The sequence below is a fragment of the Erigeron canadensis genome, chromosome 1 (genome assembly GCF_010389155.1).
Source record: "Erigeron canadensis isolate Cc75 chromosome 1, C_canadensis_v1, whole genome shotgun sequence".
Classification (NCBI taxonomy): domain Eukaryota; kingdom Viridiplantae; phylum Streptophyta; class Magnoliopsida; order Asterales; family Asteraceae; genus Erigeron; species Erigeron canadensis.
In genome coordinates, this window is record NC_057761.1 from 16228505 (window position 1) to 16254824 (window position 26320).

Sequence of the window (26320 nt, forward strand, 5' to 3'; positions counted from 1 at the left end):
TATTGATCATACTTTCAATTTGAAAGGGGGTCATCTCAAGAGCATAGAAGAGGAGAAATTTGATGGAAAAAGGAAATGGGACCAACACTTGGATAGGTTTGAAAAATTGGTTCGGCTTTATCAATATGGTCAAAATCAAATGAATGTCGTGAAGCTTGAGACATTTCCCATTTTGATCATTGGAGATGCACTTGATTGGTTTAATGATCTTCCGAAGAATTCAATCACTACTTGGGACCAACTAAAGGAAGCTTTCATAGGTGAGTTTTACTCGATTAGAACTCAAAGAAGGTTGGAAAATTTGATTAGGTCCTTTGAGCAAGATCATGGAGAGGATGTTGTAGATCCATGGATCTGTTTCAAGGAAATGTTAAGGAATTGCCCGGGCCATAACTTGACCAAGGAGCAATATGTTGAGTTGTTCTTTGATGGTTTGGATAAGAAGTCTAAGAGAGAGTTGGGTTATGCCTTCGGTGGAAGTTTCAATAAAATTACACCCAATGAAGGTTTTGAAATTTTGGAAGCCATGGCAAAGGATAATGCAACCATGGATGATGAAAGGTTCTTGAAGAATGAGAGAAGGATGAATAGAGGAACAAAGGAAGGTAGAGTTGCAAGGGCTGAGACTAGTAATGATTCTGGGGTGATTGGAGAGATTCAGGTGCTGTCTTCACTCATGGATAAAGGTTTTGCATCTCAGGAGGCTAGGTTTGGAGCTCTTGAGAAGGATGTTAAAGTTCTAACGGATGGTTGTGACCATTGTGGTGACATGCATTATTCTGGGGATTGTCCCAACCGGGGGCGTGAAGATGTCAACTATATTCGAAATCAACCACAAGGAAGCTTCCAGCGCAACACCGGTTTCCAGAACCAGCCCTCAGGTAATACTTCTTACAACTCTTCTTTTCCTACTAATAATGCTTGTTTTTCAGGTAACAGGTGGCAAAGGAACAATTATCAAAATCAGCCACAACAGGAGACCCAACAAGGCCAAGGATCAGGTTCTTCCTCTTCTACTGATGATCCTAATGCCGAGTTGAAAGATATGATGAAGCAGTTGGTTAGCAATCAGAAGGAGACAAAAAACTAGCATTCAGATGATCAGGGATGACACTAAGGCATTGAGCGAGAGGTTGGATATAACTGATGGTAAAGTGGAGATCAATATGAAGAATCAGTGTGTTAACTTCAAGGATCTCAAGAGTAGGATGGCTGCTCTTTCTAGGTCTCAAGGTACTTTGCCTAGCAATACTCGGCAGAATCCCAGGCCTCAGTTTAGTCAAGGGCAGAATCAAGGTCCTAACAATGGACAGAAGTATACTCCACCTCCAGTTCGTCAGGAGCAAGCCAAAGCTATTACCACTCGTACAGGTAGATCCTATGACCCTCCTACTATGCCTAATGTTGTTGTTTCAGATGTGCATGATTCAGGTAATGATGATGCTGATGTTGATGAGGAGATTGAGATGGAAGATAACCCGACCGTGAAGAATCCAGTCACGCCTCAAAAACCGGTTGTGGAACCCGAGGTTAAGCCATATAAGGCAAAGATTTCATTTCCACAGCGGTTCATGAAAGCAAAGTTGAAGGAGCAGTATGACAAGTTTGTGAATATGATCAAGAATGTTCACATTAATGTTCCTTTAAATTGATTTGATTCAGGGGATGCCGAATTATGCCAAGTTCATTAAGGAGCTTGTAACGGATAAAGGAAAGATGGATGAGGTGAAAGCGACTTATCTTAATGTTGAGTGTTCTGCTATCTTGTAGAACCAAATTCAACCAAAGCTTGAAGATCCAGGGAGTTTCCTTATTACTTGTACTATTCGTACCCTGACTTGTAAGGCAGTTGCTGATTTAGGTGCTAGCATTAGTTTGATGCCTTACTCAGTTTGTAGAATGTTGGCTTCAAGAGTTTTGAGACCTACCTGTATGAGTATTAGCTGACCATTCTTTTCAGTATCCCATTGGGATTGCTGAAAACATGATTGTCCGGGTAGGCCATATTGTGTTTCCAGTTGACTTCATTATCCTCGAAATGGAGGAATATACGAAGGTACCCCTTATTCTTGGAAGACCATTCCTTAATACCGCAGATGCTATCATCCGTGTCAAAGATAAGGAAATTTCTTTGGGTGTGGGTACAGATAGAATTGTTTTTAATGTTGAGAGGTCTATTAAGCATTCTTATTCTACTGACGAATCGTGTTTCAGGATTGACGTTATTGATGATGCTTTAGACCGAGAATTTCAGGAACTAATGGAGACTGATATTGGAGATGAGGAGATCATTTGCTTAGGATCTGGAGATATTAATGATGATGACTTGTTTGCAGAGGTTATGGCGCTTAACTTGGATGATACACCTCCTGTGGATGAGAGTTTTGAGAAGGTTGTTGCTGATAGAAATTCAAGGGTACCGAATTCTGTTGATGTACCACCCACTGATCTGGAGCTTAAGCCATTACCTACCCATTTGGAGTATGCTTATTTGTCAGGTGAATCTTCTTTACCCGTGATTATCTCGTCTTCACTCTCGAGTGACGAGAAGGATTGTCTTTTGTCTGTGCTTCGAGCCCATAAGCGGGCTTTTGCTTGGAAGACCACCGATATTCCAGGTATTAGTCCTAATTTTTGCCAGCATAAGATAGATTTTGTGGATGATGTTAAGCCCGTTGTCCAGAGACAAAGGAGGCTTAATCCTAACATGAAAGAGGTTGAAAAGAAAGAGGTAATTAAGTTGTTACCCTATTGCTGATAGTGCTTGGGTAAGTCCTGTCCACTGTGTGCCCAAAAAGTGGGGCATGACAGTTGTTGAAAATGAGAATAAAGAACTTTTGGCCACTAGGACTATTACGGGTTGGCGTGTTTGTATTGATTACCGTAAGCTTAATGATGCCACCCGTAAGGATCACTTTCCCCTTCCTTTCATTGATCAGATGTTAGAGAGACTTGCAGGTAATGAATATTTTTGTTTCATGGATGATTTCTCGGTTTTTGGGGATTCGTTTCATACTTGCTTGCATAATTTGGAAAAGATGTTAGAACGGTGTGAGAGTGCATATCTTGTTATGAATTGGGAAAAGTGTCATTTCATGGTGACCGAGGGAATTGTTTTAGGGCATAAATTGTCTAAGGCCGGGATTGAAGTTGATAGGGCTAAAATTGATGTTATAGCCAAATTACCCCCGCTTTCCAATGTGAAAGGGGTAAGGAGTTTTCTTGGACATGCCGGTTTTTACCGCCGTTTCATTAAAGATTTTTCTAAGATTACTCGTCCGATGACCCACTTGTTAGAGAAGGACGTCCCTCTTGTATTTGATGATACTTGTTTAAGTGCTTTTCAGGTTTTAAAGGAGAAGTTGACTAATTCTCCTATCATGGTTGGTCCGGATTAGGAATTGCCATTTGAGTTGATGTGCGACGCAAGTGACTATGCTGTGGGAGCCATGCTTGGGCAAAGGGTTGATAAGCATTTTAAGCCAATTTACTTTGCTAGTAAGACCTTGAACCCCGCTCAGCAAAACTACACCACTACTGAAAAGGAGTTGCTTGCCGTGGTCTTTGCCTTTGATAAGTTTAGATCCTATTTGGTGTTGAGTAAGACCATTGTTTTCACGAACCATTCAGCCCTGAAGTACTTGTTCTCGAAGCAAGATGCTAAACCTAGGCTTATCCATTGGATTTTATTGTTACAAGAGTTTGATATAGAGATTAAGGATAAGAAAGGTGCTGAAAACTTGGCAGCCGACCATTTGAGCCTTTTGGAAGACCCGAACCGGGAGGAACTTCGAGATGGGGAGATTAATGACCACTTCCCATATGAATCTTTAAAGTTTATTTCTAACTCTGATGAAGTTCCTTGGTTTGCAGATATCGCTAATTATTTGGTTGCAGGTGAGATACGGATGCTAAGCACTATTTTTGGGATAGTCCATACTTGTTTCGTGTTTGTGCAGATGGTATCTTTAGGAGATGTGTAGCTGGAGCTAAGACGAGGGAGATTCTTGATGCTTGTTACTATGGTCCAACTGGAGGTCATTATGGTCCTTCAGTTACTGGTAAGAAAGTGTTTGATGCAGGTTTCAATTGGCCAACAATTTTTAAGGAGGCTAAAACTTTGGTAGAGACTTGTGACATATGTCAGAGACAAGGAAGAAGCGGCACGAGATGCCTCAACAAAGCATTTAGGTATGTGAGGTACTTGATATTTGGGGTATAGACTTCATGGGACCATTCCCACCGTCTAACAAGTTCCAACATATTCTTGTCGTTGTTGACTACGTGTCTAAATGGGCCGAAGCCAAGGCTTTGCCCACGAATGATGCAAGGGTAGTCATTGATTTCCTTAAACAGTTATTTTGTCAATTTCGTTGCCCTAGAGCTTTGATTAGTGACCGAGAAACCCATTTTGCAAATCATCAATTAGCCAAGGTTATGAAGAGGTATGGTGTTGTTCATCATTTTTCTACCTCATATCATCCACAAACCAGTGGTCAAGTGGAAAATACCAATAGGGCTTTGAAAAGAATCTTAGAGAAAACTGTTGGAGATAATCCCAAGGTTTGGTCAAAGAAGTTAGATGACGCCTTATGGGCGTTTAGGACGGCCTATAAGACGCCGATTGGCACCACGCCATACCGGTTGCTCTATGGAAAAACTTGCCATCTTCCTATTGAGATAGAGCATAAGACGTATTGGGCGTTGAGGAATTTGAACTTAGATATGATGGAAGCTAGTGAACTTAGAATGTTGCAACTTCATGAGCTTGATGAGCTTAGGTTGGGTGCATATGAGAATTCTAGGCTTTACAAGGAAAAGACCAAAGTTTGGCATGACAAAAGGATCCATAGAAAGGAGTTGAAGGTTGGAGCGAAAGTTTTGTTGTTTTTGTCTAAGTTTAAAATTAAACAACCTAAGCTAACTTCTAGGTGGATTGGACCTTTTGTGATTAAGCATGTGTATATGTCAGGCTATGTGGAGTTGTTTAAGCGTAATGGTGACGAGTCATTCATTGTCAACGGTCATAGGCTTAAATTATATGTGGGAGAAGAGCAAATTGAGGGGATAATCGAGGAGATCCCCATTTTTGAACTAGACTAAAGTCGACTAAACCAACCAAAGTTGACGAAAGTTGACTAAACCGACCAAAGTTGACCAAAGTTGACTAAAGTTGACCAAACCGACCAAAGTTGACCAAATCGAGGTAGTAATCGAGGTCCGAGGTCTCAATTGAAAGTTGAGGTCTTAAATTGAATATGGGGTCTTATTTCACTAAAAGACAAAGCTAAAATTAAGAGGCTAGATTTAAGAGGCTAAATTTGAGAGGCTAGTAAATATGGGGTCTTATTTAGAAATACGAGGTCACAAATGAAATACGAGGTTGCAAATGGAAATACGAGGTCACATTTGAAATATGAGGTCGCAAATGAAAATACGAGGCCACATTTGAAATACGAGGTCACATTTGAAATACGAGGTCACAAATGAAATACGAGGTCGCATATGGAAATACGAGGTCACATTTGAAATACTAGGTTGCAAATTGATGGTGTCATAAACTGGGTTGTTCTTCCCCAAATTTTGTTCTAGAAAACCCTAATCGTTTCTTTTGATCTGGAAGGTGTTTTTAACATCAGATTGTACTTGTAGACCCATAAATATGATGGGAAAACAATACTAAAGTTGGAAACTCGATAACGGACTTAAATCTTAAAGACCCATTTGAACAAAGTTTACAAAAATTGTATAAAAATCCTTAAATCTCAAGATTTTGTTAACGAAATCATAAGAAACTTTGACAATAGTTGTAATATATGTTTCTAAAAGTTTTGGACATAAAAAGTTTGATACTTGGCGGGTGTAGTGTGTGTATTAAAAGAAAAACCAAAAATACCAAAAAGAAGAGCATAAAGTGGGTTTTGAATCTTACTACAAAGTTGACGAAAATAGATGTTTGTGATGACGTTTAGGACGTAAAAACACTGTTATTAAAGCTAAATCTAAACAAAATAAGGTTGGATTTTCATAAAATTTGATGTAAAATGGGTAGTAATGGCGAGGTAGTATAAGTGGGTTTGTAAAGTGAGGTAACAATTTGGGGTAGCAAAAAGGAGATAGTAAGGGTTTGTGTGTGTTTTTCTTGGAGGCTAAGTTGATGGAATGAGGGTTTTGTGAGAGAATAAGACTATTTATATGTAGGGTAAAATAGAGGTGCTTCCTTGTTAACTCAAAAATGCCATGCCAAACCCGAATACGTGGCCAAATAAAAAATACGAGGCTGCTACCGAATTACGATGCTGATTCATAAATACGAGGTCATGTTACAATTACGATGTCGATACAATATTACGAAGTCGTTTTACAATTACGAAGTCGACTAACAATACGAGGTCGTATTTTCAAGCTTTAAATTTTAATTTGACTAAAAATCTTTCGTGGTCAACTCATGGGTGTTACACTATAATTATAAACTATAAAGGCCTTTCGAATATCTAAATAACCCACAAAGACACCTTCATCAGCTTTTGCATCAAATTTTCCTAGTTGGTTGGAATCATTTAAGATGTAAACTAGACAACCAAACACATGGAAATAACCAATGTTTGGTTTACGATTTCTGAGTACTGCATAGGAAGTCTTCTTATGTCTTTTGACATAAACTGACCGGTTCTGGGTATGACAAGTTGTTGCCACTGCTTCTGCCCAAAAACTGGTTGGAAGACCAGATTCAGATAACATACTCCTTACAGCTTAAATCAGGGTAAGATTCTTCCTTTCAACAACACCATTTTGCTTTAGAGATCAGGCCAAAGAAAAGTTCTGAGAGATGCAGTGTCATTGCAAATTGACTCAAGTACTTTGTTCTGAAGTTCTGTACCATTATCACTTCTCAATTGACACACTTTCTGATTATACTTTACACCGATTCTCTTAATGAGAGAGATGATTTCAGCAGCTGCATCACTTTTGGACATGAGGAATATCACCCAACAAAATCTGGTGAATTCATCAACCACAACTAGAGTATACCGTTTTCTAGCTCTAGTTTGAACATTCACTGGACCAAAAAGATCATATGAAGCATGTGAAGAGATTCTGTGATGCTAAAGTTTTGCCTTGTCTTGAAACTAGCCCTTTTCTGCTTGCCCATCTCACACCCTGGACATGGCTTTTCTTTTTTAAAGGAAACTGGAGGTATCCCTTCTGCCAGTTGTTTGCGAGATAACTTATTTATGTTTTTGAAATTAAGGTGGGATAACCTCTTGTGCCATAACCAATTGGTATCCTCATCAGCCTTAGTATAGAAACACTGCTCTTTTGGAGTTGGTTCCATATCCATGATGTACACATTGTCTTTTCTAGGTGCAATCATTACGACTTGCTAATCCTTATTAAATATGGTGCCTTGTGCAACATCGAACAAAACTCTGAAGCCATCATCACACAGTTGGCTGACACTGATTAAGTTATATTTCAAACCATTCACAAATGAAACTTTAGTGAGTTTGACTTCAGTTTTTTCCACTACCATCATTACCAAACGTCACTGTCGATCCATCTTGGATAGAGAGTGAGTGAACTCTTCCAGCATGGACTTAAAACCGGTCATTGTCCGTCCAACAGTGTTGTCCAGATACCAGGTATGCTTCTTTCGATCGCTCCGCACACCCACAAAAATCATTAGTTATTTTTGTGAACCAATCTGATCTTAATGTGTTGTTGAACTGGAGGCTGTATCTGAAGTTTTTTTTTATCAACTCCAGGTCCAGGAGTAAAAACGATTGCTATTGGTATTTATTTCCCTTTTTCTTTTCATTATCTTTCCAGTTGGAACCTTTTGTTTTTGTTTCAAAGAGGGTTTGGCATTTTGTTTTTTGATTGAAGGAGATGAGGCTCCTTCTAAATTTTTGATCTGGCAGTGCAACTCTGAACCTGCCTAGATAAAAGTTGGAGTTGACTGTCTAGTTTCAACAAAATATGATTTTCAATAGGCACCTGACCCTTGGACTTGGGTTTAGATTAATTCTTTGTCTTAGGATTCTTGGGCTCCTTGGACTTTTGAGGTAAAGGCTTTTCGCCAGCTGCCTTTTTACTTGGAGTTTTAGCCTGATTGGATCCAGTTTTGACCTCAACAGGGGTGGTCTCTTTAGGTTCAGTTTTAACAATCTTAGGTTGGTCATAAGGGGTCTCAATTCTAAGATTTGAAGGCAATGCATAAATATCTATTATGAGTGTTGCCATCTGTACATCTCCGTATTTCCATGCATTTTTCTAGGCATCAATAACTCTCGAATAAGCATCATAGTTTTTGTCAGATGCTTTTACCCATGACTTAATAATATTTTGTTCCTTTTCAAGATCAAATTTCAATTTTTGATTATCAAGTTCCAATTCCTCAATTTTCAAAACTGACTCCTTGAGAGCCAACTGGATACTTTGTAAATCATTCAACTGGGGTTTCAAATTGTTTAATTCAGTTAAAATTGTTTCAAGATATCTTTGACTATTAGTTCTAACAGTTTCAACAAACAATAAATTACCATTGAGTGATTCAGCAATGTCCAGGTTCAGTTTTGGGTCACTTTGGTTGTCATAATCACATACCTTCTTTAAAATGATGTCCACCCATCTTCTAGAAGTGACATCATCTTTCACCATGTGTTGCTGATCTTCCAAAGCCATGAAACACATGTCCTTGATCTCTTCTTCATCATCAAATGAGTCATCAGAGAATTCCCATTTTTCTTCAGTCGTTGCCATCATGCACCTGTTCTTTTCTTTCTCTCTTTCAAGTGACAAGAGGCAATCTGGGCCTTAAGCTTTTTGTACTTTGCTTTGTAGCTATCATCAGGCCGATTATAATTAGGGACAGGGAGACCAGTTTGATTGTTCAATAGACTAGATCTGCATTCCTTTATGAAATGACCTTTCTTACCACACTTATATCATGTAAGATTGGTCTTATCCAGAGAGTTGGAGCTGGAAGCATTGTTGGTGCCACTAAATCTATTAGATTTATGCTTGAACCTATTGAAGGTTTTAGCAATCATGGCAAAAAGATCATCATCGTCAGTTTCATAACAATCATCACTGATTTCACTTGTCAGGCCAGAGTTCATGAAACTGTTCAACATCTCCTTCATCGAGTGTGGCCAGACACTCTCAGAAGACATTTAAGCAGCACATGGTTAGACAGTTAGACTAAAAACCTTGGAACTCTAGGCATGGTTTAAGTCATCTTGCTAGCCACCAGTCTTTGCTCCATTATTATCTTCAGTGAATCTGAAGGCTCCATGACTTTGAAGGGCCTCTCACTATCATGGAGGCACTTTTTCATTCACATGGTAGAAAGTATGGGAGGGAGTTTGTAAGTCCCCTTAAATCGGATCATTAATAGTTTGCTCCAGTTATCCAGAGGTGCTGAATCCCTTTCTATAACTTGGTGATTCACAACGAATCCCTTAGATCATCTGCTGCCTCGCAGATCTTCTTTGGGCTAGCGGAACAATCCTTTGACGGCTTAACCTGCAATATATGCTTGATATTTCGACAAATGTTTAACCCTAAACTCTGTTAGGGTTATGGTATTTATAGGAAACACCTAATTGGATTTCAGCGAGTTAGCCTCGCAAATCCCAGCTCGACATATTTACGAGGTCAAAAATCATGTCCTGCCTCGTATTTGAACCTGCAAATATGGGGTCGTATTCCTATGGTGTTGCCTCATAATTGACCATGCAATTATGAGGTCGTATTTCTTACGTAGCAGAATAATTAGCATTCAATACTTAAACTTAATCTAGTATTCTATGCATAATCCAAAGTTCATTAATGACAATCACATGACAAAGACATATTACAATATAAGCCAAAACAATTTAGACTGCTATTCACATAGACGTGCACTTACAGACTCTCCCTTGGCAATAGCTTCTAGACGTTAAAATAAATGTCTTTGTCTTGTCTTTGTCATCAATCTACTTCTTCTGCTTCCGTTTATCAGCCTTCTTCTTCTTCTTCTGAACTTCATCTGAAGCATCCGCAACCTTATAGAAATCACAGTCTGAGTGTAAGCCAATCTTCAAGCACAAACTCATTGCATTCCTATATTGCAACGCTGGACCCTGAAAATCTGTTGGAATCCAAATATTAACACTGTTCAGCTTCAGCAGATCTTTCCGACAGAAGTTCAACAGATGCAAAGGCTCATAAATCCTCAAAATCTCATGGTAACTATGGTCGTACATTACAGCTTCATATGTCTTACTATCAAAGTACCAACCCTCCATATTATCCAACAAATCCTTCCCAAACTTCTTCAAAGGAACTTCTTTGGAAAACTTGGCAGGCTTGTACTTCAAAGTAATCACGGGCTCTTTTGTCTTCGGATCTATCCTTGACTTATCCTTGACCCTTTTGCCTTCCTGTGGATGATATTTTCTCTTTGTAGGATCCTTGATCTTAATATCATTTGCAATAGACCTAGTCTGTCCATTCATAACCACTAGGATTAATCAGTTCTCGCTTAGTCAAACACCTGAAATCAACATTAGCAAGAGAGTTTATGGCTTCTGTGTTCATCTCCAAATACTGCACACCGTCTGTTCTACTGATAATCAGATACTTTATCTCGTTATCCCAATGAAAACTCACGATTCTCGAGACAAAATTGGTAGCATAGGCTTCAACTTTTTCACCCTGAATCTTATCTTTATACTTGACAGGTCTATACAAAGTCTCAAGCTCAGCTTTACTATGCAACCACCATCCTGATTTAGTGTTAGCACTTGGCTCTGCATGTAGCTCATCAAGATTAACACCCACTGGTTCTTGAGCAACTCGAGCTTCTTGATCTTGGACTTGATTAGAAGTATCCATTCTATCTAGCTTGGCTCGAAAGCCTTCAATACTGAACCCTTTACGCTCAACATCTTCATCCACAAGCCTTGAAGCTACATCTGGCATATCAATCTCTGCGATGTCCATCCAACCTTCATCGCCATAGATTACTTCACCTTCTTTCCTCACAGTTTCGGTTGTTTTAGGAAACCCTAGCATTTTAGCTGCAATCACAGTCAATGACTCTATTGCCTTGGTCAGATCTTCTCGATTAGCGTTACCCCTATCCTTTGCCGCATCCGGGTCTTGATTTGAGTCGTCATCCTTCTTCTTCAAAAGTTCATCACCCTTACAGCCTAGATCTGGTAGTAACTGCTTCTCAACCAGAAATTTCTCAATCAACTTATTCAAATCTGATTGCATCACGCTATCCAGCATGACATCATCAATCTTTGTCAATTGTTCAGCTACTCTAACTATACCAGTCTTAGCTTTAGTAGCTGAACTTTCTGCCTTTGTAGCTCCACGATGAACCATGTCAAAGTTGGACATGAGAGTGTTAATAAAGTCTTTATTACTCCTTCTCTCATCATCTCTTTCTCATGGTTCTTCTTCTGTTTATCCAACTCATCAAACAAACCTGTAACTCTAGCCTCTAACATCATCATCTTCCCTTTCATGTCAGCCAAACCAAACACTGGTGGTAAGATAGGAACTTGATGTTTAGTCGCTTCAGTTCTTGGTTCAGGATTAGGCACTTAATCCCTCATTCTATGAGTTGTAGAGGGCTTCCCAAGATTAACAGTCGTCTTTTGAGATCTTCTTGATATCACTGGCTCTGCAAGTGATTCAACTGATCTCCTAGACCTCTGTTCAGGAATTCTGCTTGATGCTTCTTGAGCCTTCACTGTCTCATCTACTCCACTAGCAACAGCTTTCTCCTTAACTTTCAATCTTATAACAGTTTTCTTCTTCGGAGCAGGTAGCTCTTCAACTTCTGGCACTTCAACATCCCTAGAAGCCTATGTTCTCTTTTTCTTCAAACCTGAATCAGATGGATTACTCCTCGAAGCAACATCAGTACCACTAGCAACATGACCAACATAATCTGCACGTGCTTCTGCTTCTTTTTCAAGAATCACATCATCTTTCTCAATCCTCACCCTTTCTATGCTCTGAGCCTGTGACTGCTCAATGTAATATTCATTGAACGAAATAACTTTTACGGCCGGTTTTAATTTAATCCATAATTTTACGGTCAATTGTAATTAAGTCCTAGCCATAAATTTACGACTCCTAAACATAAATTTAAGGCCAGAACAAAAAAAAATTCTAAGTTTTGGTCGGGTCGAATCGAGTCGAGTCATTTCACCTTTTTATGCCTATATTCCATAGCATTACCATTGTTCAGATTTTGTTACATCGCATCTTGTTCGGGCTTTCAATTACCGGTTACTTATTGGTTTTTTTCACTCCACTTTCTACTTTCGTTGTGGCTTCCAAACAGTTTATTGCAACTTTTTTTTGCTTATATCCTGTACCGTTATGTATTCTTATTTGGTTTTTACATACATTCTTATTTTGGGTTTTAACTAATATATTGAAAACTTTAATTCGATTTTTTTCTTTCGTTTTTTTTGTTTATTGTTCGTATTAAATATATCATATATGTATTCGACAGCCCAGTGTTAGTGTTTTTCTATAAACATCCTCCGTTGGGATCCTTCTAGATAGAATGCTAATTTCTCGTTTTTATCAGATGAGGAAGAGCACGCTAGGACCCTTCTGGACGAGAAAGAGCATGCGATCAACCAAACTCTCCTATCGGACAACCGCAACCCGCACGAGGCAGAGCACGAGTGCAAGCAAGTCGTTCCCCCATCCAGTCGCAACCTGGGTGAGGAAGAGCATGGGGAGAAGCAAGTCGTTCCCCCATTTAGCCCTAACCTGATCCTCAAGGATTGCATCCACGACGTCTTGAATTCACTCTGAAGGCGGAATTCACTCTGAACGAAGTATGGGATTCTACCATGGCTCAAATCGAAAGTGGACAACTTAGGCCAATTACATATGGTCAGAACCGAATTCAAGATGACAACAGACCCGAAGGATACGAGACCGACCCTGGTGAAAAATACGTAAACGATTTTCAATCGGAAAAGGAGGTTATCACTATGAATACCAACGCCGTAATGACGGTGACAGTGACAGTGACGTTTCATCGACCAATTCCGTATATGGTTGGCGTTAAATGGTTAATTCGGTTTTGTGTTTATTTTTTTATGTAATGTTTAAGTGTTATGTACAGTTTTAATTTCATGTGATGTTTTATTTTTCTGTAATGTTTTTAAAATAAATGTAATGCTTTTCGAATAAATGTAATGTTTTGAATCCATGTTAGATTAAATAAGTAAAACATAGATATATTAAATAAAATAAGTAAAACATAGATATATTAGATAAAATAAGTAAAACATTGATAAAATGACTAAAACATACATAAGATAAGTAAAACATTGATAAAATGACTAAAACATACATAAAATAAGTAAAACATAGATAAATAATTGGAACATAGATAAATAACTAAAGCATCTTCGATATAATCACATCATAAATTTTGGACTTGTTCGTAGCAATTCCCACTCCGTGATGTAGTGAAAATCACCATGCGTAAGGTGATACTCGTTTAAAGCATCTTCGATTGATGTCTCATTTGCTCCGCTGTTCATACGAGTATTAATGTGGTTGAACGAGTCAATTGATTTGCGTATCTTCCGCCATTTTGCACACAAACTCTCAGTGGTCTTTTGCTCCCCCGCTTGGTTTTCTAGATTGATAAACACTTCCCTTACACGCTCCAAAATGTTTTTTGTTGTTTGTAATTCGCTACATTTGGATCTTCCGTCACCATGAACCAAGCTCTTGTTAAATTCGGTTGCTCAAATACAGTCCAAGCTCTAGCCATTTGTTGTTTGAGAGTATAAAATAAAGAAGAGAATGAAAAAAATAATAAGAAGAGGAGAAGAAAATGAGATATGAATTATGAAATGGTTATAGGTATGTTTAAATATAGAGTATATATTTAAGTTTAAGGTTAAAAAAAAATAATTATACTACTTTAAACGGTCAAATAGGATCAAAAGTCCAAGCAATCCAACGCATTACAAATGCACCGGGGCACAGTTTTAAAGGAAGCGGAACGCCCCTGAGACCGAGTTTGGACGTTCCGAGGACCTTCTCGGGCGTTCTGAGCGAAATAAACGAGAGGAGACGGGCTACTCCTCACGGCCTTTAACACCTGCGTCCCTTTTGCCTTCTTCCCCATTTTGACCATTTGCAGCCTTCATTTGAAACAAAAATAAAAAGGTATTTTTGTACTGGAATCGAATATTAAAAGGAAAAAAAGAAAAATCTGAACTATAATGGCAGAAACCAATAAACCATTGTTGCGGCTGAAATGAAGACGACAAAAGGGAAATATGATGCCTTTTTTTCACTTATAACCCTATATTTTTGAATTCGTTAAAGCTAACCATTCAAAGCTAAAAGCTTTTCAAATTTAATCTCGTTGCTATATGTTTCAATATATTCTTAAAATAACTTAAATATGTTGCCATCGTTACCTTTTCCATACAATAAAAAATTTTATCTTAAAGTTTTTATTTAAAAAAATGTATAACTAGAAAATCTAGATAATATAAATTAAGTTTTTTTTTTTAAAACTTAATCTCCACTCACAAGGTCCCATCTAGAAACTGATATGGCATTTTAGAACCAATTATTAGATCATGGATACCAAATATGTAAGGAAATAATTAACCATTCTAATTAAATAGCTTAAAATACATGTGAAAAAATTAAAGGGTAAGATTAAAAAATAAATAAATAGATACTACATATCAACCTTTTATAGTTTTAGATATATTTTTAAGCTAATTTTTAAGAGTATTAATCATTTTCTAAAATATGTAATGTCGATGGATTAGACAAAATACATTAAAAACATTCTATATTAAAATGGATTGTCATGGATTAACAGTAATCATATAGTTTGCTGTTTTAACTTCACGAAATTTTTTTTTTGTAAGTAAACTTATCATAACAAATCTACATAAAAATGCAAAGTTGAACTTTAGGATGAAAAAGAAAACAAAAGCGATCATAAAAGATAAGGATTATGAAGATTTATTTGTAAAAGAACCACTCAAAAGCTTATCATCTTATTCTTTTATTTTATTTTATTTTATTATCAAATGACAAAACACGACCCTAACGGCTCATTCTTGATCAAGTCATCTTATTCTTTAGTTCCCTTTCATAGATGATAAGAAACGCATCCATTTGTTTAGCATCAAGACTCAAACCAATTTCAATGTCTTCTGGTGAGTCCCTGCAACCGTTAACAGAAAGTGAACCATTGTAATCAATGGAAATCGTCTCATACTTACTCGGCTTCCCCCACCCAAAATCCGTATCGTAAATCTTGACCTTTGGAGTTCCTGCTACCCCGATTGTAGGCACCGGCTCAAACCCTCTCACAAGCCACGTCTCTGCATCTTTAAGCATCCCATCTTTGTTCTTTAAAGTCCGACTTATTGCTTTTCCAAACACCTCAACAGCTTTAAGAAACCCGGTGTTTCCTGCTATTATCGTACTTTGGATTTTATCTGAGTCGCATAATCCGACACAGTTTCCAAAATAAGTTTGGGGAACTGGTGGATTCAAACGCGTCCTCCAATCTACAGGACATATAAACCGTTCTAGATCATCTTCGCTTTTCTTTTCTCCGATTTCAGCTGCTGATTTCGCTATACAACTCCATGTATAAGCACATGCTACTGAAAACGATGAGACATATTCTAACTTGGGCAGATTAGCCGAAACAAATGTTTTCAGCTGATTAATGTTGGATTTTGTTAAGACAACCGTGGCCCGAACTTTCTCTGTGTTAGCACTGGGATGAGCTGGTTGGTATTCAGCGTTAAGTGTTTCAATCCCTGGTTGATTCGCGTAAATTTCATCCAAGGAATTTGGGTATTTTATCGCTCTATCGTAGAACGGTAAAGATCCATTAGCTAAAAAAACATCATCTTTGCTATGTTTAGCAATCGAAGTCCACGCTTTCAAGAAATCAAATCGAGAACTTGCATCGCAAAGAGTGTGATGATTAGTAAGCCCAATAGAAATACCTGACTTTGGAAAAAGTGTCACTTGTACAGAAAACAGAGGTATAGATACAAAATCGGACACTTTTGTGGCATGTCCTAAAGGAGGTACAAGTTCATAAAACTTGTTACATGGTCTAGGATGATTGCCTGAAAGGTCATGGTAGTCATGACTAGATTCAGCAAACGTAACCGATACAGAATCACCTTCAACATAACGAATTTCGGGCTTTTTTGACTTATTTTGGTTAGGAAATGTGATTAAGTTGCCTGCAAAGGGGAAAAAGTGTTGAAGAGTGATGGACAAAGAGTGTTTAAGATTGGGAACGATGGTTTCTATGAAATGGGTTCTTGAGCTGGGGAAGTCAAAGAAGAAAAGCTGGTTTATTGGGAAGAATTGGAGCCATGTTAAGTCGAAAAAAGTAAGTTGTAGTGACCTCTCCCCAACGGTGGCCGGAGGAGGAGAAATCCGGCAGCTCTCAAGAACAGCTAATGCAGCAGCCATCAGACCCTTTTTTTTTATTTGTTTGAGAGAGTAGTTTTTCTTCCCTACGAATAAAGTCTCCACTTTATACATCTGTTATTAAACTTAAAAACATCATATCATAAAATAATATAATATCAGCTAAAATTGTTTTTCTAAGAGATTTAAAATTAGATACAGAGTAAAGAATACAACTAGATTTAATGGTCTATATTATTTTATATTTGATTCATGATAATGACTAATTGTGCGAGTCTTATAAGGACACCTATCTTTCTAGAAATATTACCCTAATACTAAATGGGGCATGATGCTCGACCCCTACCAGAGAACCTTCACATTTCTTGCAACAAATCATAATATTTTGAAGCTTCGATGAACTATACTTCAAATACTTTACGGATTTTAATTTACGTTTTTTTCTCACATTCTACAAATATAAATATTAATAATAATTTATATTCATGATAAAAAAAAAAAGCTACATAACTCTACTCATTCAACTTTTAAGTAAAGCAATATAAAAGATTATAAGCGTGTTTAAACGGCTACTTTCATCCTACTTAACATGTCTTTTTTTATATTACAAGCACAGTGACTGCTCAATGCGGCGGAGAAAAATTTACAACGGTAAAGAAAAGTCGGAAAATTTAGACTTTAAAAATTCAAACATAATACTTTTAAAGGGACGAAAGGAGTAACAAATTCAAATATTAATTATTCTAAAAATAAATCAATTCATATTACAAGGTTTGTGCATGATCTAAATGTGAGCGTGTAACACCGAATATATGAAATTCAAAAAGAGAAGGACTAAAGATGAATATATGATTATAAAAAAGATTAAAAATAATAAATAAAAGTTTTGAAGACCAAATTTGATATTGATATTTAAAAGAATAAAAATAAATACAAAACATTGATATCACATAATTTATACAGATTTATTTTATGGGATAATTTAAATTAAAATTATTTTTGTAGACTTTGGTACTTAATATATCATAATTCATATAATATCAGCTAAAATTGTTTTTCTAAGGGAGCGTTTGGTTCGCAAAATGCTTTTAATGGAATTGGAATCTTAAAGGAATTGGAATTTCAAGTGATTGAAATCTAAAATTTTTCAAAGTATATTTGTGTTTTGTTGACAAAATTCAATTGAATGAATTGAAATTTAAACATATCTAATGACAAAATTACCCTTTAGTATTTAATATTCGAATTTGTTACTCTCTTCGTCTCTGTAAAAGAATTAAAAAATAATAAATATAATAATAACAACATGGATATACATATATCGATGGGTACATGGGTATGTACCAAAAGTCATGATTCCAGTTTTTCCAAAACTCTTTTCCTTCCCCTTCCCCTGCTACTTTCCCTGCAACTTTCTTTCTTCCTTATTCAATCTATTTTTTTCGACTTTTCTTTCTTTAATCTATATAGATCTCATTTTCCAATCCAACAAAGATGATTAACAAGTATATTATTGTTTAACACAAAAACCCCATGGAGTTTGAATAGGGCTGCCGGAAATCTTAACCACGACGGCGGCCGGAAATTCTAAGCAAGGGTCGCATATCTCTCTCTGCTAGGTGCCCATCGTTTGTAGATCAGGTGCATTTTTTTCATGAGGTTCACTATTGTTCCACAAGAGTTGTTGGGGGTGGTATCTCAGTGAATGTAATACAATGGTGACGGTGGTGTGTGGTCGCCGGAGGATCTGAGTGATGACGGAAGTGTGACAGTAAAGATGATGAAGAAATTGCAAGTGATGACTGGTAATGATGAAGATTGACGATGTACTCCAAATTACTATACGAAGGACTTCAATATGAAGCACCCTTATGAAGGGCAGATGCACGAAGGTGCTTAACTCTACCAAGATATGAAATGATTAACATATATCCTTTCCAAATAAGATCGGATATCTCTTGCCTAGTCCGGGATATTCTAGGATATCCTCCTAAGGAAACTAGATCGGATAAACATGGAATGGGAAAACCCTAACCTTCTCCCCCAAGGAACTTCCTCCTATAAAAGGAGGAAACCTACACATTCGAGAGGACACACATTCGGAATAAACACCGAATAAACCCTAAAAGTATAATACAATTCGACAAGCAACACAAACCACTTTCGTTGGCGTAAAGGAACATCGTTCCTACCTTCGGGGAATCACCAACAAACTTTAAAAACCCTTTAGGGTTTTACCTTCGAACAATAAATCCTCTCGACGCGGTTTGGTGCACAATCATTTGGCGCCATCCGTGGGACCAATTGACAAGAAAAACCCACCATTAAACCACTACACTAATTCACTAAAACCATGTCGAGCGCAAGTCAATAAACTCCAATTGGTGCAGCTGTTTCCCGGGGGGGTGAATTTCATCCTCGTCGTTCAACACGCCGACAGACGGAATTCAGAGCTAGCCTAAGTTTACAGCGATCTCTCAATCGCCGTTTGATTTCAATCGCCCCGAACCCCCCATGCAATACCAAAGGCGGAACAACAGGGCAGGATCTTCAAGACAGGAAGAACCGATTAACGAAGAACAATTATTAGGAAACAGAGCACTGCTTGATGAAGCCTTGGGGTATATTAACAAACGACGAGGGGTAGGAAGAGCGTTAAACTTTGATAGTGAAACAGACGAAGAATGGGAGGTAGAGGACCAAGATGTAAGAGCAACTGGGAATGACGCACGCAATGTCCGAGGCTCGAGGGTTACTTCCCTGCTACAACGAAGGGCTCTCGAATTCATGGAGGATGTGGGCTTCACCTTCCCTGAGTTGACCAGGGTCCCTAGACCCAGGGCGAGAACTAGCAATGTTCCTTGGATTCCAATTGTCACGGATTCGACAATAACAACTCAAGGAATTCCCCTTCCATACGATTATTATACATATTGGGGAACACCACATCCGATGCCTCTAATGTATTATGGTCCAAGACCTCTGAGATTACCTCGAAGCTATTTTATGGCTCAAGCACAGCTCCTTGAGCCCCTGTTTGCACAGGAAACGACCGGAATGGGACTTCAATCAATTTACCCTCCGTAGTATCCATACGACGGAGGGTATCATTGGGGAGTCAACGCCACTCCAGCAACAACACTCAACACCGAAGAATTGAATATTAATCAAGACCAGCTATCCCCCCTTGAAAATGAGTCAAATGTCTCACCTTTAGTTGAATGAATACAAAAGTATCCATTACCTAAAAATATGAAGTGTCCATCTCACCTAGGGACATACGAAGGGAAGACCGATCCCGATGACGTCCTACAAATATTCAGAGGAGCAACAGCTATGCAATAGTGGAATGACCTAGTAGCATATAGAGCCTTTGGTTGGGTACTTAAAAGGGATCGATAACTGGCTTCACCGATCTTAAAGAGAAATTCCGAGCGCACTTTAGCCAACAAAAGAAGCACAAGAAGACCCACATCGTGGCTCATAATATCAAACAAGGATCGAAGGAAGGTACTAGGGCTTTCATAAATAGATACACTAATGAAACTCAGAAGATACCTACCTTGCCAGAATCCCAAAGGATATCAGGCCTCATACACGGGTGCCAAAGTAGAGCCCTTATCGAGCATCTGGTAGAAAAACTACCAGAGACTTTCAAAGATACAAAGACTAAGGCTTATGCATGGCTTGAAGCTAGGGATACAACGGCTAACAGTATCAGAGGACCTACGCAAGAGGGGGAATCCTCCAGAGGTAAAAGAACGCAAAATTTGTTTAACAACAAGGACAGCCAGATTAAATATTCTCCGTATAGCAGGGAAGACAAAGGTAAGGAAAGGGCAGTCCTTCCAGAGCTTACCAAATAAAACAACCCTCATTTTTAATATTATATATGTGCTAGTTATGTTGTATATGATCCCGCAAACCATAATTATACTTGAAGTTAGTAGATAATGCCCCTAATTTAGCAATTCAAAGCTATTTGTTAGTTCTAAATTCAATTTATAAAATATCACTGAACAAAAAAAAAATTTTTTAATGATGATTGATCAAGTTATAAATAATAAAGTGAGTCTCACAAGTTGAGATAACAATCAAAATTCTTATAAATGACCAACAAATTAATTACCAAGCCAATTTAAGTAAATATGATATGAGGATAAAAATTTCCATCTCGTAGTATATTTATAAACTAATATGTACATAAAAGTGTTTGAATAATAATAAGTATATATATATATGCTTAAAATAAATACAAGTTTGTAAATCATGAAGTTGATTAAATTTACATAACCAATGGTGAAAGTAACTTAAAGTTACTGTAGCAAAATAATTAAAAGCCAAGACACAAGTGTTATAAAAATTAAAGGTAAATAATTAAGTAAAAATCACTAATTAATCACCATTATCGAATTAATAGAAATAATGCACAAATAAATGTACATATCATAAAATTTTAAAATGAAAAGCATAAAAATCAGTATATAATTAAAATATAATTATTAATAAATTTTAAAAGTAATTTTGGTACATGAATGTAATTATAAGGAATTATTTGATTAATAAATCTATAAAATTAATAAATAATTAATTAAATAATATTAAATCAAAGAAATAAATATAAATCGGGAAATATTCATAAATACCAATATTATAAGATAATTAATGTCAAATGTCATGATTAAGCAAAGTATACAATGGGAATCATATAAATTAAAGTCAAACTACCGAAATTCCAATAAACGTACAAAAACGTATAATAAGGAATGACCTTCACCACCAAATATCTTCTAACCAAATAATGTGAACGATATAATACACATGAATTCCATAATCTAATAACAAGCAAAGATGGGCAAGCCTACTAGCAAACATCTCATGATCTAGCATACTAGTTCATGTCATGCGAGCTTACGTCGTGAATTTATGTAATATGGTCTAGGCTTGCTTAGGGGACAACACAACTAGGAGAAGAACTCGCATTTGATCAGCCCCTAACACACTCAATTCAAGTGAGTCATAACCCCCTTTCAAACTCTTTTATGTGTTTTACTTTCGGGGTGAAAAACATGATAAATAAAATTGCTTTATATATATGAAATGATTCTTGAAAGAATGATTATGATATGGGATATATTGTATGTTCAATGTGATATATGTTATATGATGAGCTTGAGTTCTGTCAAACTGTATCACTTCGGTACACTACTATTAACTCCGAAAGGGGAGGCCTGTATTTAGAGGGTTGCTGTGAAGTCCCTCACTTGAAGGTTTAACCCACAAGTGTAGAATACAACAAATCAAGTAAGCATTAGATTGGACTAGTATTATAATGAATATAAATGCGATAAGTCAAGTAAGCACTAGATTGTACTAGTATTACAATAAATATAAATGCAAAAATATATATAAAGTAATACTTAACTTAAGCAATATAAAGATAAGCAAGTAAAGTAAATGGTGAGACACAATGTAATTTTTCAAGTGTATTTTATTTATTGATGTTAAATAAAATACAAGGTTGTTGCAGAACTAAGATATTACAAAGTAAGTATCTAAACAACCTTATGAATTACAAGTGATCTAATATTTGTTAAATAAACTTTTTTGATCGAGATACTTAAAGTTGTGAAGTATAATTGTTTAGATCGAGAGTATTTGAGCAAAGGCACCAAATTGCAAAAGTGTAATTTGGACGAGGGAAAAGACTTGGTATTTATAGGAAAAAAGAATAAATATAATATTCTTTTTGCAGTACAAATATGGTTGTATGCATTTAAGGAAACTACTTTAATTCCTTAAATGCATTGGTTAAAGTACAAGAATAAAGTCACTTGATAGTGACTTGTCTTCTAATTAACCAACCACCTTTAAAAGCGTGTAAGGCTTTTAACAAAGGACAAAAGGGTTGTCCGGGTAAAAGCGTGTAAAGGCATAAAGTCAATTCCTCGTAATCAGTGTTCAGACTTGTAAGGTCTAGAACACTGTCAAGGGCTCCAGTCAAGAGATCTGGTAAGTCTTCCAGTGAGATCCGCTATTTGTCAGACTTCTTTCTTCAGACTTCAGTCTTTGACTTCAGTGAGAATGTTATTCAGTAGAATGATCCTTGAATGGAGTGAAGTCCAGTGAACAAATCTGGTGGAATCCAGATTCCTGTACAAGTAAGTTGTTCACTAGTCTTCACATAATTTCTGGACAAATCTTCAGAGAGCTCCAAGATCTTCGTCTGGAGCGAGTCTAGTAAATCTGGACCTAACAAATTCCCCTTATTTGTTTAGAAATTATGCAAGGATTTTCAAGCTTTTATCTATACAAGTTTGTGCTTGAAAAATCCTTGAAAATATGACTAAGTCTAATTTTGAATTACTGGAGAGCCACTTTATAGATCATCAGTGTTCCCAGTTTGTACATTTTAGTTTCTAGACTTAATCTGGATAAGTACTTGTGAAATTTAAAGATTGCAACTTATATTTACAGACATCAACTGGTGAAAAAATTACAATGTTATCAACGACATAAAATATAAGTACAATATCAAGATTCATGCCCTTCTCTTTTCAGCTTGCCCAGATGGCTCTTCTGTGGCCTTCCTCTTTGCAACTGGAGATGGTGGTGTAGATAAAACAGTTCTCAGACCCAACTCCATCTCCATAACTTCCTTCCTGGTCCACTCCTTAGTAATTCTTCTCATGAAGTACTTCGCTTCTTTGGAAACATCTTTACCTTTGAACGAGAGACCAATTTCTCTTAATTTTGACCATCCAAAAGCCCTTACTGAAGTGTTTGGTCTCTCATCAGTAAAGTTCCCTTCTCTGAAGAGCTTGATGTGGAACTTGGAGAAGTTTTCGTGATTTTCTGCCAGACGGATCTCCGCACTCAATATGGGTCTGGCATCAGCTCTGAAGTTTGACAAATATTCATACCTTTCTTTCGTCTGAGCCTTCCTTACCATTTCATCAACTTCCTTAGACAACTTCTTCTGCTCAACAACTTGTTGAATTTTTGCTTTATTGATTCTCTCTGAAGTGTTCAAGGAAATGAAGGTGCTAAGATCTGTATCTCTTACAGCTTTTGTCTTTCTGGCTGATGCCTTGGGCAAACCTTCGATTTTCTTTCTATATTCATTCTCCAGAGCAGTAGCATTTCTCCTTACTTGATTCTAGAGTTCTTTCAATTCTTCTTTTCTCTGGGCAATGAGATCCAATATGCTTACACCATAAATTTCAAAATCATAAACTTGGGATCATCCTTTATCTTTTTATAAACTTCAATTTGAACGCCCAACCTGCCAGCGTTATAATAATCCAGAGTCCCATGCCTGGCCATATCTAACTGGTGAGCAATTAAGTCATCCTTTATATTTTTCTTGAAAATTTCAATCATGATGCACTCTTGCTCCAGTCTTTTTGCCTTGGCCTCATCAGCAGATACATATTCTTCTTCTGCTTCAGCTTCTTCAGTTACTTCACTAGACACCACATGCTTTCTTCTGATCTTTTTCATTGTGGTTGGGATGTCTGGGAATTCTTCAAACATTGGCTCACTGGCATCAGTACCAGCAACCTCTTCTTCAACCTGAACACTAGCGTTAGTACCAATGACATGTGTTGCAACCATCTTCTTCCAGACATCGATTTTTCTCTGAAGATCACCAGATTTTTCTTTGGAACTTTCCCCCTTGGAAGCATCTCCAGACTGAAGATGATTCCACACCTGGTCCAGTTTATGTCTGTCAGCAGAATCAAAGGTTCTACCAGACACTGGAGAAATGTTGTTCACAGTCTGCCTTAATTGCATCACTTCCTTTTTAACAATTTCAAATTCTTCAGGAAAGTGTCTTGGCAACTGGTTGTCGATCCTCTTAAGCACCCCAGGCACCAACCCATCTTGTAATGTTCTTAAAATGGACCCAGAAATTTCTTCAGTGATCTCCTTCAGCATATCACCTCTGAATCTTTGTACAACAGCATTACTGATACTGCTTACCACTGAATTCTGGTCAAGGGTTGGCTTCTTCTCCAGTTCATCAACCTTCCCAACTAACTTCTAGACCTCATCTGTCAGATATGCCAAAGGTTTGACAACTTCAGCTTTTAAGGCAATCTGAACAGATGCCAACAAATTCTCCTTCATTTCCTGGACTGCCACTTTGATATTTTTCGAATTATGATTTGTGGCCAGTACCAGTTCTTCCAGCTTCTCAAACACTAACTTCTCATTACCAGCAGAGATGTTCATTTCTGACCTAAGATTATTGGAAATTAAAGTTTTAAAGTCAGAAATAACCTGAGAAGAAGATTGGAGTGATCTCTCCAGGTCTGCCACCTTATCAAAAAGGCCTTGGACCTCGGTTGAAGAAGAAGAGGAGAGACCACTGGAAGAATTGGTGATTATGGTGATGGTAGATACTGGCTGTACCCTTGTGATATTTTTGGTTATTTCGGTGACTACCAGTGGTTCAGATGTTTGAAGGGGTTGAAATTCTGATGCAAAGGGTGAAAGTAAAGTTGTTGTTGTTGTTTGTTCTGGTGGTGGTATTGGTGTATTTTCTGGTGGTGGGACAGGCATTTCAGTAAGAATTGACTGGGAGACCGAAGTAACAGTACGATCCAACTCCTCTTCTCCCAGAAAGCTCATATTCACATCAAAATCATTCCCTTCAGATAGTGGGGAGTCTGCCATATCCCAATCTGGGTCGGTTCCACCTGCCTTGTCCTCCACTTGTACATTTTCCTCCAACAAATTTAAATCAATCTGAGCATCCAGCTCCAGATTCTCTTCATTTCCAGCATTCACATCCTCTTCCTCCACTATCAAAATACCATCCTCATTCATAATGTCACCTGCCGAAGAAGTTGAGACTGGAATAATTAGAGGTGTGGCTCCAGTCATCCCAACCTATGCTAGAGATGTGTCAGAATTATTAGTGTGTTCACGTTGGTGCACAGACACGGACTCTAATGAGAGTTGGGCGGACTCTCTGTTTTCTTCACCACCTCTACCTACCAGAATTTCAGATTTGGTTGCTTGCAGGGTTCCCAAATTTACATCTCCAGAATCCTGTTGGGAGGATTCTGGATGGCTAGTCTAGCAACTATGAGGATTGACCAATTCTCCTCCTCTCCTAAGACGACGGTTATTATTTCTTGGTCTTCTGGGGGATTCAGTGGAATTTCAACAATATTCACAATATTTTGCTGCGGGTCAGGGGCTACTTGGGAAATGGGTTGCACCCTTTCAGCAATGAGCACCTCAGTGGGTCCCTGATTATTTTGAGGCCCGCCTGAAGCCTTTCCTGAGCCAGCTTGGTTTGCTGCGTCAGTTTCATCATCTTCCTGGACTCTAAACTGATAAATCATCACTGATGGAATGTCAACCTCAGTAGGAGATGAGGTTAACTGGTTAAGGTTTCGTAAATATTCACACATTGAAAAATGATTTGAATTTGTAATATACTCATTTTTCAGAGACCTTCTGAAAATAATAGACAAAAATCGAATGAAGGGAATGAAAGAAAATCTGGGCAAAATCCACCCTATACCCATGCCATAAACAATAGGCAATCTGGAGCTGCGTTTGATTTATCTGATCCAAGCCTCCAAAACCGCCACCCAAACACTCAACAAGAAGAGTGAAGAAATGTCTCCACGAATCACTCAGCCTGCTCATATATATAGTGCCCTTTCTAAGCAGCTGGCCATTCTCATCCACAATCTCAGTGTGCCCCATCAATTTGCACACTTCCCTAGTGTTGATGCTAGAAGGGATTTCAACAGGTATCCATTCTCATGAAAATAGTCCATTCTTAGGGCATCTATGATGGAATCAATAGTAATGGTGAATTTCT

At 37.6% G+C, this 26320-nt stretch overlaps 2 protein-coding genes across 2 annotated transcripts; one reads left to right on the forward strand and one right to left on the reverse strand.

Moving 5' to 3' along the window:
• Nucleotides 1-1097: 1097 nt before the first annotated feature.
• On the forward strand, nucleotides 1098-3398 carry LOC122585154. Its single transcript, XM_043757265.1, has 5 exons — nucleotides 1098-1607; nucleotides 1663-1725; nucleotides 1771-1890; nucleotides 1961-2618; nucleotides 2812-3398. The coding sequence occupies exons 1-5, from the start codon at nucleotides 1098-1100 to the stop codon at nucleotides 3396-3398; spliced, it is 1938 nt and encodes a 645-aa protein (XP_043613200.1).
• Nucleotides 3399-15004: 11606 nt separating this feature from the next.
• Nucleotides 15005-16679, reverse strand: LOC122604194 (malonyl-coenzyme A:anthocyanin 3-O-glucoside-6''-O-malonyltransferase-like). The gene has a single exon (XM_043777093.1). The coding sequence runs from the start codon at nucleotides 16585-16587 to the stop codon at nucleotides 15133-15135; it is 1455 nt and encodes a 484-aa protein (XP_043633028.1). The 5' UTR covers nucleotides 16588-16679; the 3' UTR covers nucleotides 15005-15132.
• Between the last annotated feature and the right edge of the window lie 9641 nt (nucleotides 16680-26320).

Coding starts and splice junctions, on each gene's coding strand:
- LOC122604194 (XM_043777093.1), bottom strand. CDS start 16,587: ATGTATAAAGTGGAGACTTTATTCGTAGGGAAGAAAAACTACTCTCTC.
- LOC122585154 (XM_043757265.1), top strand. CDS start 1,098: ATGATCAGGGATGACACTAAGGCATTGAGCGAGAGGTTGGATATAACT. Junction 1,608..1,662: donor AGGAGCAGTATGACAAGTTT/GTGAATATGATC, acceptor GATTTGATTCAG/GGGATGCCGAATTATGCCAA. Junction 2,619..2,811: donor GAAGACCACCGATATTCCAG/GTATTAGTCCTA, acceptor GGGGCATGACAG/TTGTTGAAAATGAGAATAAA.